The 14,562-nt window shown below is 46.8% G+C and overlaps 1 protein-coding gene across 4 annotated transcripts in view; it reads right to left on the reverse strand.

The window, feature by feature from the left end:
- Positions 1-402: 402 nt before the first annotated feature.
- Positions 403-14,562, reverse strand: part of NFATC2 (nuclear factor of activated T cells 2) — a 157,186-nt gene continuing 143,026 nt past the window's right edge. For 2 of the 4 annotated variants that reach the window (XM_017944690.3, XM_003904605.5), the window contains exons 10-11: positions 11,921-12,008; positions 403-4,916 (exon numbers count right to left, since the gene is read on the reverse strand). In XM_017944690.3, the coding sequence (XP_017800179.1) occupies positions 11,965-12,008 (44 nt within the window). In that variant the 3' untranslated portion in view covers positions 403-4,916; positions 11,921-11,964. The remainder of the gene's footprint in view (positions 4,917-11,920; positions 12,009-14,562) is intronic. The other 2 variants (XM_017944688.3, XM_003904606.5) reach the window with 1 other exon arrangement.

Genomic DNA, 14,562 nt, shown 5'->3' on the forward strand with positions numbered 1-14,562 from the left:
TTTGCAAGATGCTCAAATAAAAATGGTAGCTTTTGCCTTCCAAGTGGCTGGCTTGGCCCAGTTGACTGAATGCTTCGGGACCCTTGGAAAGCTGGTCTAAGGTGGGCATCATAAATCACCTTTATGAATATGCTACCTCAAAAGTAGTCTAGAGGCACAGATTACAGCAGAGCTGTGCTGGAGAGAATCAAATTCAGGTTGACCATGTGGCTTTGCCACCTCCGACAAGTGGCTTCTAAGCCTGAGTCACAAGCACAGCGTGACCATACCTACCTCCTAGGGCTGAGACGAGGAGTAAACGCACACACGTATGTGCACACACAAAATGTTCCTTGCTGAGGGAGCCCAAAATGTAAAGGGGATATTTGAGTAGCCTCTCCGGAAAAGAAAGATCCACCAAAGTAGCTGTTGCTTCCAACTGTTTTATTGCTAAACTATCATGATACAAGTCGTATAAAAATACTTTACATATAGGAAAAATAAACTACATTAAACTGGAGATTAAAAACATTTGCATAGGAATGTGATGTATTCAAACGCCTTTAACAGGATTGTCTAAACCTAAGCCTGCCAGCACCACCGTGTTGGAGAGACCTCTGCTTGTTGGAGAACTGTACTGGTTTTCTCTCCTCTGAGGGCTGTAGAGGCCATAGTGGGTGAGTGAGGTTCTTTGACAAGATGTCCAGGATGCTAAGCTTGTTCCAAAAGCCATAGCCTCGGTCTGCTCAGGCCAATCAGAATGCTGTGAGCACCTGCTCTAATGGAAACAACATCATTTGCATCCATTCCATTCAAAGTTTGAACTCAGCAGGGAGTTTATTCTAGTCAGCCAACAGCTGCATAAAGGCAGAATGTTAATTAACCCTTTCACTTCCAGCTCTCAGGACCCTGATGGCTCAGGGAGAAACTCTCTGTTACCAACCACCAGAAAAGTTTGTTTTTAAACAGACTGAGTTAAACAGTGATGTTGGCTGTAAGTCAAGGCACTCACAAAAGCTGAGGGAAATGGATGTTTATGATCACAATTTTTATATGATGCTGCTTTTTCTTAAGCATTTAATTGGAATGCAGGAAAATACTTGCTATGCAACTGGCTGTTTTGGTTCCATGAAACGTAATGCCCTAGCCTTGAGCCTAGGAGACCCAAGGTTAAGATGCGCTGGGTCACCGAGCACCTTGCCTCCAGGAAACGAGTTCAGGAAAGGTTAGCCCAGCTTGTCAAGAACGTCACAACTCCATCCATGCCTCTTGTAAACTTGAAACGAAAACATTCTTTCATTTCTGAGCAATAGAAAGCACTTGGAAAGTTTTTTTTTTTTTTTTTTTTTTTTGACATGATAAATTCAGTTTCACCGTAGTCCAGAGTGAGAATTAGAACATATCAACTCCTGATCTGCCTAAATGTGACAGCCTCTGCCCAAGACTGGCTCACTGAGGCGTCCTGGCTACTGGATGTAAACAAAAAATGCAATATCAGTGCCTCCCAGTTCTTTGAAGGAATCAATTCATCCTTGGTTATGTCTATGCTGGAAAACTGTGGATGTCCTTTGGATAAAGCATACAGGAGTTATCTACCAGGATTTAGTTTTGGTCCCCTCTGTAAATATTAGCCTGAACGTAGGGTTCTGTGAACATGAATTCTTTTCAAATTCCATTACAATGCAGGCAGGGTTTTGGTGTCAATTTTTTAAAATCAAAACCACCTACTAGATTACTTATTTGGGGGGATCTAGACACTTGATGATTCTCAGTGACCAGATCCAGGCTCAGGGCTGAAGTCAGCATAATTCTTGAGCAAGAAAAAGGTGGTTCCTTCTTCCATGAAGCCATTCTTTCTCCTGAGATGCTGTCTTCTAGGTAGGTGACCAATAGGCTCTGAGTGGGAGTTTTATTATATGGATTTTTTGTTTCCTGGAATAATTAACAAATGTTTCAAGAATACATCATTTATCTTAAGAAAAAAAATCAACCTATGTGTAAAAAGAGACATTTAAAAAGATTTCTGACCATTTATAAATATAAATCTAATTCCAACAGGGGTGTAATATTTTGAGGACAGGTAAAAAGCATAAAAATACAGGTAAGAAAATAAAATTTAATAACATACTAATTAATCTGGATTGCTATACATATTATCAAGCAGCAGCATTTTTTTACAATACAGGAAGACTTGCAAACTTTGGAAATATACTACATTCAGCAACATGGTAGACCTGTCAGAGTGCTACATATTTACATTAACTTAGATGTAGCAAGTGCAAACCTTCACTTAACTGAGATCCTTCTAACACACCTGCAACACGCCCATCTTTACCATTTATACATCCCTACTTTCTCATTCTCTTAGAGGATCTTATTGCCTCTTCCCATACTGGAAATATTTCATGAGCCATCCTTCTTGGCAAAATTTCCTCCTAGCATTTGTAACTGACAAAACTTCCTTGATAGCTGTCAGTTCCTAATACACTTTCTCTTGCCTGTTTATGTCTCAAATCTAATGCTTTTGTTTCTCTTTCCTTTGCTATTTGGTACAGTTGTTTATGAAAGTGCTTCCTATAATATCCAGCTAAGATGTCTTAGAAAAACAGAGGGGTTTATTTGTGTGTGTATTACACACACACATGCATACAGGAGGTTGAGCTACCAGGAGGTCCTTTTTGCTAACATAGTTAGAAAACTGATGGAAAATGGATTAGTCCTTTTTCACCCTGTGGACAAGGAAGCTGAGCTACTTTGCTACAATAGCAGGAAGGCACTTGGGTAAAACATTCAGATAACTGAGGAAAGCTCAAATTCCCTCATGTATAAAAAATGGCTCCTAGCCAGGTCAAGGGAGAACAAATCACTCACCACACACTCCTAGCTTTTCCCCAGTGAAGTCGATATTGCTGGAGAGAAAAATTCATATTGCCGGAGACAGAATTCTCTAGGTGAAGCTGCTAGTATAAGGAACTTATTTTGTTCGTGAGGAAGTATTTAGCATCCCAGAAGTTCTACGGTGGGGGTCAACCTCTTACTGGCATTCTGTTTATTTAAAAGAGAATTTTCCTAAACTCTGAGCTTAGGGGTGGGGGAGGGAAAGGTTGTCCATTGTTAGGGAAAAATAAATGCTAGGCATTGACCAACAGGTTGCATACAAGTGCACAGGCCCGAATCTGAGCATTTTGTCTTCTATCTGGAGTGCCAACCACTCCTGGCCCCGCTCCCAGGAAGCTTTTGCCTCTGGGTAACCTTGACGGCAGAGCCAGGACTTACAAGGCCCACAGTGGGCACTGAGTGGCCACGACTATCTTCTGAGGCCTTCTGCCTACAGACTGGACTGAGAAAACACTGTAAGTCCAGTCTGAGTGCTAAGAATATTTTCACTGTGTTGTGGATTATTGAGGAAACAACTGAATGGCTTAAAAATGAATCCCCCCACCCGTCCTGGGGTATCTGCAGCAAATGCCAACAGACACACACCTGCCAAGAACTGCAAGGGTTTTGTTTGTAAAAATCACAAAAATCGCACCCACAGAGGAAGACTAGGGGAGACTATGGGTGCGCTCAGTGGAAACAGTTGGGAGGAAGGAAATCATATGTAACATACAACTGGTCTGAACAGAGCTCATTCAAACTAAAGGATGCATTCGAGTAGACTTCTTCGTGTTAGAATTCTAGTGCGAATAGGTCTTCAGGGGCAGAAAGGGTCTTTAAATACGTTCAGGTCAAATTAACCAGTGAAGCTGGGAAGCGCATCCTGAGCTCGACTGTCCCACTTTGAATTTAGGATAGAGGGAATTCAGCCCTTTTCCTCTATCTTGGTAGACACCCACTTCCAGAAGCACTTGGGCTGTTTTACTTAACAAAAATACCCGCACTTCTTTTCTTGGTTGCTTTAGCCCTTCTGCTATTCCTCAATTAAATGCACATGCTTGAGATTCTCCACTGCTTTACCGAAACGCACTCCGGCTGCTAGGAAGCAAGCAAGCCGGAACCTTGCAAAGCATCCAGGTTGTACAGCTGCAGCAGACAGGTGCTTGCTCTCTGCAGCCTGGGTCAGCCCCCCAAGTCTATGGAAATTGTGTTAGCAGGACTGCGTGCTGCAGGGGTTAAAGAACAGCTCGCCAAAATAGCTCCAGTGCTAGGTGCCCTGGCCAGCTTTTTAAAGCAGAAAAAAATAATAATAATAACAAACGCATATACATGTCATAACTTAACGCCAAGAAGTCTTAACAGGTGATCTTGTCCGGGCAAGACAGTTTGGTTTTGGAATAAGAATTCAAAAATAAAGCTTTAGCCGTGGCCCAGTTGTGGCATGGACTGGGCGAGCTCTAAGGACTGACAGTTCAGTTTCTACCTCTATCAAGAGGGTTTTGGGTTTCTTCAGCCTGTAAGCTGGGCTCTTGGATCACGTTCCTTTGGTTGCTCTGAGAACTCCTTTCCTTCAAAAGGTACAGGAGCTGTATCTGTGACCTGGAAAAATGAACGCAAGGGCTGGGGTTTAATCACAGCGCCCACATCTTCTGTCCCCCACCCATCCCCCCAAGCTCCAGTCACTCTGTTCTCAGGTGCGTTCCAGTGTCCTGTCTTGTGCAGAATGTGCTTTTGGTCAGCAGGCGCTTAATATTTGGACGGAACACCATTAAGATCAACCAGGATGCTCTCTGGGATTTAAAACATAAACCAAAAAGAAGAGTTCTCTCTGGTGTTTAGAGGGATGTGGCGAGCTCCTTAAGCGAGAGTCCGCTTAGTGCCCATACATTGATCCGCGTGTGGACTCCAGGCTGGGAGATGAACGTGAAAGGAGACAGAAGGTGAGGGGCTGTGGAGGGCTCCGAGGGGTCAGATACAGAAGGTGTCTTGCTATAATGGCTTCTTTTACGTCTGATTTCTGGCAGGAGGTCCTGAAAACTCCTTCCTGATAATTTCATTAACTACAAAAGAAAAGAGGAGGGGGAGAGAGAGAGAATGGGGCGAGTGAGAGGGCACCAAGAACATGCATCAGGTTCGCTTTCTAGACCCTCTATCGGGCTATTTGTTTTTCGCTTTCTAGAACCTCTATCAGGCTATTTATTTTTGAGACAAGGTCTTGCTCTGTCACCCAGGCTGGAGTGCAATGGCATGATCATGGCTCCTAGCAGCCTCAGCCTCCTGAGTAGCTGGGACTACAGGTACACGCCACCACACTTGGCTACCTTTTTAAATTTTTAGTAGAGACAGGGTCTCACTCTGTTGCCCAGGCTGGTCTCGAACTCCTGAGATCAGGCGATCCTCCCACCTGAGCCTCCCAAAGTATTGGGATTACAGGCATGAACCGCTCTGCCCATCTCTATCTATTTACATACTTTTTTTTTTTTGTTCCTTGTGATTGTATATTTGACAATTTTTAATATAAGGAATGCTTTCCTACATCATATTTTTTTCAGACAATATTTTGTGCTAAAGATCTATTAGTGAAAATTGCTCAAATGGTAACTTTTTCAAATCTTTGTGGCAGAAATGGATTTGAGCCATAGGGCATGTTTGAAGTAACTTTCTCCTCTTCTGCATTTGATGTCATGTGCTTGAGGCTTTCTATTGTGTACCAAACTATTTCCACTATTTCCACATCCAGAAAATGCCTATTAAGTCTGATAAAACATGGTTCTTTCTTGATCCATAAAACTTACAGTTCTCAAAAGAGGAACCCTTACAAAGAGCAAGTGAGGGCCCCCCAGAGACTGACTGGCCATCAACAGAAACATAGTTTCCATTTCAGCACAACCAAGTGAAGGATCATGTGCCAGTTCTGGAAAATTTGGTCACCCCCCTCCCCAGAAGTATGTGTGGAGTTCCTAGCAGGGAACCAAGAGCAGTACCAGTCACTGGCATCAAGAAGCAAGCTACCTTCTCCCGCCTTGGCTACTGGGTGAGATCTTAGGATAGTGGATCCTGCAAATAGGTTCCCTGAAACATTCTTGGAAAGAAGAAGGTGCTATTGGTGACAGCTCCTCCGTGAGGCATGCTCCCTGAGGTATGCCTACACCTATCAGTTTTGCAGGCAGACCATATTGACTAGTTGTGGGGTGGAAGGGATGAGGATGTAAACCCCTTTGGGAGTCCCATCAAAGGCAGGTTCATTTTCCATTTCCTGGTTCTGACACTGAATTCTTCCCACACCTCCTCCTACTTCCTTTTCTCACCTTAGGCTTAAGTTACATTGTCACTGAGGGTTAAATGTTCAGAGCTGCCCAAAGTCTCTTCATGGTCAAAGCTGGGCCCTCCTAGGTTCAGGGTGCTTTTCCCTGGAAAACCCCTGCCCAGATGGTCTGCAACCTCCATAACAGTGAGAGGCGGGGGAATGCAAAGAGCTGAATGAACCGGGTTTGATTCTCAGCTCCTTCTCTGGCTGTATGACGTTACCTCTCCGTGCCTCAATTTGCTCAACTGTAAAGTGGGAATCATAGCACATATCTTTTCAGGCTGTTGTGAGGATGCTAACCATTCACATACGTGATAGCGCCCAGCACAGTGCCTGGTGTTCAGTGGCTAGTGGCTGGGATGGTCAGTAAAATCCCTACGCTTCATGGTAGACTCTGAATTCTGTGCTTTGCAACCATCGGCTTTGTTTTGTGCCAGAACGTCAGGCATGCCACAAGCATGGGCATGAGAGGTCAGGTTCTAGAGCCAGCCAGGGTTAGAATTCCACCTCTGCCACTTCCTTGCTTGGTGAACCTTGCCTTGGTGACATAACCACTCTGTGCCTCAGTTTCCTCATCTGTAAATTGCATCTAAAAATATTACCTCCCAGGTTGCTGAGGTGCTTGGATGAGATAATGCAAGTAAAGATCACAGTGCCCAGTGTACAGCCAGTGTTGGTTTGTAGACCAGTATATACGTATTAGATATGTATTCGAAATACATACATTATGTATAACTTTTCCAACATGTGGAAATGGATTCACTAATAGGAATGTAGAGGACGAATTCATATATTTAGCTAACCAGCACTAGTTGGGCATCTACTGTGTACCTGGTAACAGCTGACTCCCAGGGGCCCTAAACCAGAAGCTGCATAAGGACTGTCAGCCCGGACCCTCAGTGCTTCCTGCAGGGGTGACGAGCTGACCATGCTGTACAGGACTCTCATGTAGCGAAAGCTGAATGCCTGGGGCAGGTGGGGTCGGGGCAGCTTCATGTGAAGCTTTTCAAAGCCCGGATTCCAAAGGGCTTCCTGTTTTCTCAACCTAGGAAGTGAGAGGAGTGGATCCTTAATGAAAACTTTCCACAGCCTCAGCTTTCTAAAAATAGCTGGTAGGCAGAGACACTGGCACCAAAGCCCTCTGGAAGGGCTGTTTCCCTTCTCAGAACACAGGGCTAGGGCAGGGGACGGGAAGTAGGGAATCTTTCAAGCAGACAGAAGTGTGTTTCCCTCCCCTTGGATGGAAATGGTCCTGCTTTCTGGGAGCTACTTTCAGGTAGATGTGAAGAGTTGCATCTGGAAAGTCCAGTAACCCTATGCACTTAGACCTTCTTGCTATTGGGGGTGGTGAGGGGGCCCTGAGTTCAACTCCTGCCCAAACCTCTCTGGGTAGGAACCTCCTCTTTCTGAAATTTCGGCGCCTGCTCCCCTGACTACCAACAAGGAGAAAGTTCTAGAACAGAAATGCCTGCTAGGTGGTGGTGACAGAGTAGAGCTACATTGGGCTTTAAGTTCTGAGAGAGGGTCTCGTCTCAACCACTTCATGCAGAGTCCACAGGGAGGCCCCACATTTGTAGACTCGAGTACCAGGGTGCAGGGGAACCCCAGTGCCCTTTCACCTTGCCATTTCTCCTGGTCTCTGTCTGTCCCCGACTCAGCCCTGTTCTCTCCTGTTGTGTCACCTTCCTCACGCTGCTCCTCTGGGTAGCATCATGCTTTCCCCAGTCTAACGCTTTTCCTTCTCACTCACATCACCCAAGGCTCAGTCTCCTTGGCAAAGCCCCCCTTGGTGGCCACCCTCAGCCCAGTCGCACTCCCGTCTCCTCACTATCCCCTGCTGCGTTGATGCTCTCCTTCCCCTCATATCCCTTAGATGATGCTTAGATGATGCTTTGGTGCATGGGAAGTACTCAACATGTGATTTATGAACAGAACACAGCAGCTTAGAAAGGGATTGGGAAACTTCAGGTCACAGCCAGGACTGGCCTCCCCAAGTCGGCCTCTGAGGTTTGGGTGCTGAACCACTCTCCTGTATCATTGCCATCAGCACTTTAGACCTCCAATAATCTACCCTAGGCTAGCAACTGTACCTCTCCTCCTACCTGTTCCCAAATGGGGCCAGGTGCAGTGCTTACCCCTGTCCAATGCTGCCCCTTGCTGGAAGCTGCCCCACATTCCAGCCATAGTGTCCTCACTCCCTCCAAAAGCAAGTACTGAATTTTCAAGTAGCCCTACTCATGCATGGCACCATGCAGACAGCAGGTGCTTAATGCTTGCATTAGCCCACCCCAAGGACCCTGCACCATCAGCCTAGGTCCCTTAGTTTAAGGAAGCTGATTTTCCTTTTTCATTCGATTGACAAATGGGTTGCTGATCTGTTACTTGTTTGGAGTCTTTCTCTCTACAAAAGAATACCAGCCATTCACATTTCCTGAGAGCTGTGTGCCAGGGACTATACAGTGCCAGGGACTATTATTTAATTCTCACACTGCTCCTAGTAATATCATTATCCCCATTTTATAGATAGGGAAATAGAGATAGGCAGATCAACACTCTAGCAGGTGACGGGGGATTGGGATTTGAACTCAGGGCCCATTTAATTAACTTGTACAGTATTGATCCTCTTTCTTTTGGGGATCCCAGAATCCTCTGTGTCATTTGCGTGAAGTCAGGGGAAGGCTACAGTAGACTCTGCCTAGCCAGCAGAGAGAGGCCGTGTGATGAAGGCAAGTGCTCTGCTGGAGAAAGCGTCCCTTTCTCAGAACAGAATTGAGGCCAGCAGTTGTGAGTCTGCCACGGTGCTCTCGACCTCTGATCATCCTTACAGAGAGGTGTCCTGCTGAAAAGGCTGATGGAGAATGATCTCAGGGTGACTACTAAGCCTGAAACCGGAGAGGAAAAAGTGAACTGATCTTAAGTACATAAAAATTACGCACAAAACATAGTGTAACATTTTCAGTATATATGACAAAGTCATTTATAAAGAGGTGTTTCCACTCAGTAAGAAGGATATTAGTATTCTAATAAAAATGGCTGCAGACATAAAAAGATGATATACCAGGGGTCCACAAACTTTCCTGGAAAGAGCCAGATAATATTTTCAGCTTTGTGGGCTCTTTCTCACTTACTAAGCACTGCCAGTGTAGCATAAAAGCTGCCGCAGACAGTAAGCAAATGGGCATAGATGTGTTCCAGTAAAACTTCATTTGCCAAAACAGGCTGGGGGCCAGGATTGACCCAAGCACTGTAGTTTGTCAGCTCCTAGTATATATATATATATATATATGCTAATGGCAAAGAAGAAAAAGCAGGGTGTTCTCTTTGCCTGCTTTTTGAGGGTGGCCATCTGGGGAAGCCAGTGCCTCTTACTGGATTTCTAAAAGCTAAAACTGACTTCTGTTAGATCCCATTCTGCCCTAGGAGTTTTCTGTTTTGCTAAAAGGCCCAGGCACCTGCATCTACTTTCTCCTCCCTTCCTTTGCCAGAGCTCAGAGGTTCCCAGACTTCAGTTTGCAGCAGGATGGCTGCTCAGGATTACATGCGGAAAACAACACAGATGTATGAATACTTCAGGTGCAATTTAAAGGACTTTCAAGGGTGAATTTCACTCTAGGCCCTTTCCCTTTGACTGCTGACTTTGGAACTGAATCCCCTGAGAAAGCAGCAACAGGAAGGAGCGGATAGGTTGGGTCCTGCTTCTCGCTCAAACCTCAAGCATGTTTTCTAAAATCTGGTGAGACCACGTGAGTGCCCACGAGAGCCTGGGCCCAGCCACAAAGCCATGGCCAGAAAGACACTCCTCAAGCTTGGAATGGGAATCGAGAGGGCTGCATTCTCCAGGCCAAATCAAAGAATCTGAGAGCCAAGAGGGGGCCCGAGGCACCACCCCCAGTCACCACTGACTGTTTTCTCTGCCTTGCAGTGCTTTGCTGAATTCACTCCCATGACCCCCACATGCTCGGGTCAGGATGCGTGAAGCTGAAAGCACATGAACTCCTCTCTGCGCTCTTCTGCCTTTGGTCCTAACTGTCCTCAGGGGAAGTGACTCTGAAGGCCAAGAGGTAAGTTCCCTAAGCAACCAGGCCTGCTGGTCTTGAGCCTTCCCGTGACTTCTTTTTTGAGTCTCCCTCTGTCACCCAGGCTGGAGTGCAGTGGTGCCATCTCAGCTCACTGCAATCTGCCTCCAGGTTCAAGCAATTCTCCTGCCTCAACTTCCTAAGTAGCGTAGCTGAGGTTACAGGAACCTGCCACCATGCAGGGTTTTAGTAGAGACGGGGTTTCACCATGTTGGCCAGGCTGGTCTCAAACTCCTGACCTTGCCTTGGCCTCCCAAAGTGCTGGGATTACAGGCGTGAGCCACCGTGCCCGGCTCTTCCCCTCTGACGTCTCAAAACTGTGAAAAGGCCTGTTACTTGAGACAGAGCTCTCCCAGACCTCTGCTTTGCACTTACTAAGTAACTTCCCAGTGTTCCTCTTCTCCAGAGAAACCTGGCCGTACTTGAGTGAGGCTCAGTGAAAAGAACATAAAACCCTTACTAGGACTGTAGCCGGAAACTGTGGGTGGGGTCTGAAGAGTGATGCAGCAGCAGTAAATCCCCTCCCAGGTCATACTGGTCAGAGCTACAGAGTCAGTCACAGGCCTGAGCCCGCTGGCTTGCCAAAGTCCCCAAGCCCAAGACACACATTAAAAAGGCACCGCCCTTCGACAAGTTCCCTGAGGGGCTTACAACCTCAGCACTGATACTTTACTTGCATTTTTATCCTGATTCCTCAGACGTGAAGTCCCGAGGCCGGAGAGTGGCAGATGGTTGGAGAATGTGCCCCTCCCCCCAGGGCTTCCTTCGGCCACAGGGAAGTAGGGGTTCATCTCAGCAGGCCCCATCCTCTGGCAATCGTGCTTCCGAAGTGTCAGCTCCCCTGGGTGTGCTAATATAAGCTCTAAGGTGGTCTGGGCACTGTGTGTACTGGTTTATTCCAATTAGAATATGGAGAAGATTAAATAACAGCAACAGCATCTAAGAAGCTGAGGCACAGAGAGGTAATGCAACCTTCCTCAATGTCTCATCTGGACTTCACACCCCCAGGGCCTCCTGAAACTTGCACGGTAGGGTCGTCTTAGCTGCCAGGCTCTTCTGTGGAGGCCCAGCAAGGTGCATCTGTTGGGTGAGGGGCTCAGCCGAGCACCCTGGGAAGCAGTTCAAGGGGCTGATTTCAAATCCAGAAACCAAGTAGCAAAATCATGCGACTTCAAAAGCCACAACAAGGAAGCCCCCGGGAGGAGCTGAAACCTTGAGCTGAGGGAATCAGGATTGGAAGTGCCCTAAGCACAGGGTGGGGCTTCCTGAGTGGCTTTCTAGGTAGGGATTTCTGACCTCCCTGCCCACTCTGCTGTTCCCCAGGGCAGAACGCCCGCCACGGATGGAGAGCCTCATTTAACTGGACACCCACAACCAAGTGTGCAAAACCAAAAAGGAGCAGGCTCCAAAGACGATGCTGCATTTTTCCATGCAGGCCAGCCCTGGAATCGGGGAGCATGCAAGTTACCGGGGCCTCATCCCCCCTTCTCCCGCCCAACCCTGAGATTCTCAGGGAGGTCCCCAGGAGTGTCCACTTCCGAAGTGGAGGGGTCTAGCCCTTAAGAGCAGGAGAATGAGAAGAGAGGGCCTTCAGCTTGTCAAGGTTTCTTATACTTAAAAAATTCAAGTTAAGGAAACACACAGCTGGAAAACAAAAGGAGAAGCAGAAGATATCAATTACCTTTAACTTTGATTTCTCGGATCAAAGATCACAGTCATTCTGTTTCATAATATGTTTTGTATCCAGCTAAGGTGTGTGTCTATCAGCTCTGAAAAAGATTTGCAAAATCATTTTTGAGAAGAAAAAAAAAATCACCTTTGATCTCTCTTACGCTTCCAACTCATGCCAGTATCATCCAAGCCCAGGAGGGAACTTAACCCTTTGGCTGTAGTTCAAGCCAAAATTCTGCAACATCTTCGCATTTGTGCCAGAAGTAACCCAACCCTAGGGTAATAATCATGGAGATGAGGGACTCTGTGCAAAGTGCATTACATTATGTGGGGTGCGGGATCAAGGGCAGTGTGTTCAAGCTGGACAGAAGGGCTGCTGTGGGGTTTCAAATCATGGCCAACTACAAAGAGAAAATTAAAAAGCCAGTTTCTGCTGCAGTCAAAGGAAAATTAGAATTTCATTAAAGATCTACTCAACTGTTATCTGCCTTCAGGCATCTACAGATACTAAACTGGGCCCTAGTTTCCTTCTTACTAGTGGTATCACCTCAGTGGTCAGGGAAATTCATAAAACTGCACATTTTCTTCCTGTTTTTTGTCAACAATGGAAAAAAGCTCCTGCCCTATCAGACCGACAAAGGCACTTGAAGAGAATGAGACCTGTGGAGTCTATTGTAAATAAACCCCTCTCTATGTCTGTACAATGCCTGTGGCTTTCAAAACACCTGTCTTCCCAATCCCCTTTCAATGGCCCAACTGAAATACCCAAGTCCATTCCAAATGCCTGATTTAGAAATATTTTCTGAGTCCAATTTCTTACAGGGAGTAATGCAGCCTTATTAGAAATGTCAAGTAAACTAGGATGCTTTTTCAAGTAGGGGCGTAAGCTCCCTGAAATCTCATCTTCAAGGGCGACAGAACGCTCAATAAATGAGATCCTTTTAGCACTTGTGCAGTCAGAGGCCTGGATTTCCAAATGTTGGGCTCCAACAGGAATTGTCTAGTTGGGGTTGGCTACTGCTGCCCTGGGGCAAAAGCAGCACTTCATCTCTCCTCCTTTTCTGACCATGCATCTCAGGCCATCTCCCAAAGCAAACATTTCCAGGTGGATGTGGCCCTGAGGCAGCTCCCACACTAAACTGCCCAGTCTCCACTCAAAACTGACTTCTTCCAAGTCCAAGAGCAGACAGTACTGTCGGATAATTCACTCAGGGCCTTAAAATACCACCTCTACCCTGACGATGGCCACATTAATAGTTTTAACCCAGACCATCACTCCTAAACTTCACAGGGCCAAAACCAATCTCCAGATCCTCACCCCTGCTCCTCCTCTCCTCCCCTGTCTCACCTGTTCCCATGGTGGGAAACACATTCTCTCCTTCCAGTTTGTCAGGCCAACCTAAGTGTGTTCCCTGACTCCTTGTTCACAGCACACATCCCATACATGCCTCTGGATTGACCCCCAGATAGCCAGAAACCAACAACCTCCACTGCTTACCCCCGGCCCTACACAGCAGGGTGATCCTGTTGGAACTTATGTTAGAGCACGCCACTCCCTCCACTCCCTGTTTTGCTCAGTGGACAGCTCTAAAGTTCGGTAATGACCAACACATTTTTCACTTTATTCGTATCTACTCATTTAAGGAGCACTTAAGTGGATCTCGGGCGTCATGCACTGGTCTGAAGTCATACCCTTGGAGAAGTCGTTCAAATCTAGTTGGAAACCCAGGGACCAGGCTTTTCAGACCATCCAGGCAGAACATGAGTTCTCTCTCCAAACCTTTGACCACCAAACTGCATGGTACCCAGTGTTAATATGGGGGTGGAGGGCACAATGGCCCTATCTCAGGGGACTCGAGAAGCCAAGCCCTGTGCTGTCACCTTCTCAGAGAAATAGAAAGCATCACATGATGGCTCTGTCTGCAGCATTCGGAGGCACAGCTTCCTGTTTAGTCATGGAGTTTCACTCTTTGTCAGCTTCTTTGTGGAAGACAGAGGCAGGGCCTGTCTTCATTCAACTGAGGCCTGAAATCAACTCGAGACCAGACCACCGCCAAACACCCTCCTCCGCAGGTGGCTGCTCGCTCTGCCTTCCTTCATCCTCACAGACATCTCCGGGGGTGGTGGTGAGAGTCCCATTTCTCAGGTCAAGTCAGTAAGGCAGAGAAAGATGGGGCAACTTGTCCAGGAACAGCCTCCTAGCATTGGGTAGAGACCAGATATGGCCCCAGCTCTATGGGTACTACTCCTAGGCTAGGGTTTCCCCAATTTGAAAGATCCTCTCGCTGCCCTGGGGCCTCTGCTAAAATGTAGACTCACATCAGAAGCTCTTGGAACACAAGCACTTCAACAGTACCTGAGCCTCAGTTTCCTCAGCCACAAGACGGGGAAGAGAACACTTCCTTGGCAAAGTCGCTGTGAGGATTAAATGAGATGCTATAGGCCAGGCACGGTGGCTCACGCCTGTAATCCCAGCACTTTGGGAGGCCGAGGTGGGTGGATCACTTGAGGTCAGGAGTTCGAGACCAGCCTGGCCAACATGGTGAAATCCCGTCTCTACTAAAAATACAAAAATTAGCTGGGAGTGATGGCAGGTGCCTGTAACCTCTGCTACCCGGGAGGCGGAGGTTACAGTGAGCCAAGATGGTGTCG

Source organism: Papio anubis, chromosome 16 (assembly GCF_008728515.1).
Source record: "Papio anubis isolate 15944 chromosome 16, Panubis1.0, whole genome shotgun sequence".
Lineage (NCBI taxonomy): Eukaryota > Metazoa > Chordata > Mammalia > Primates > Cercopithecidae > Papio > Papio anubis.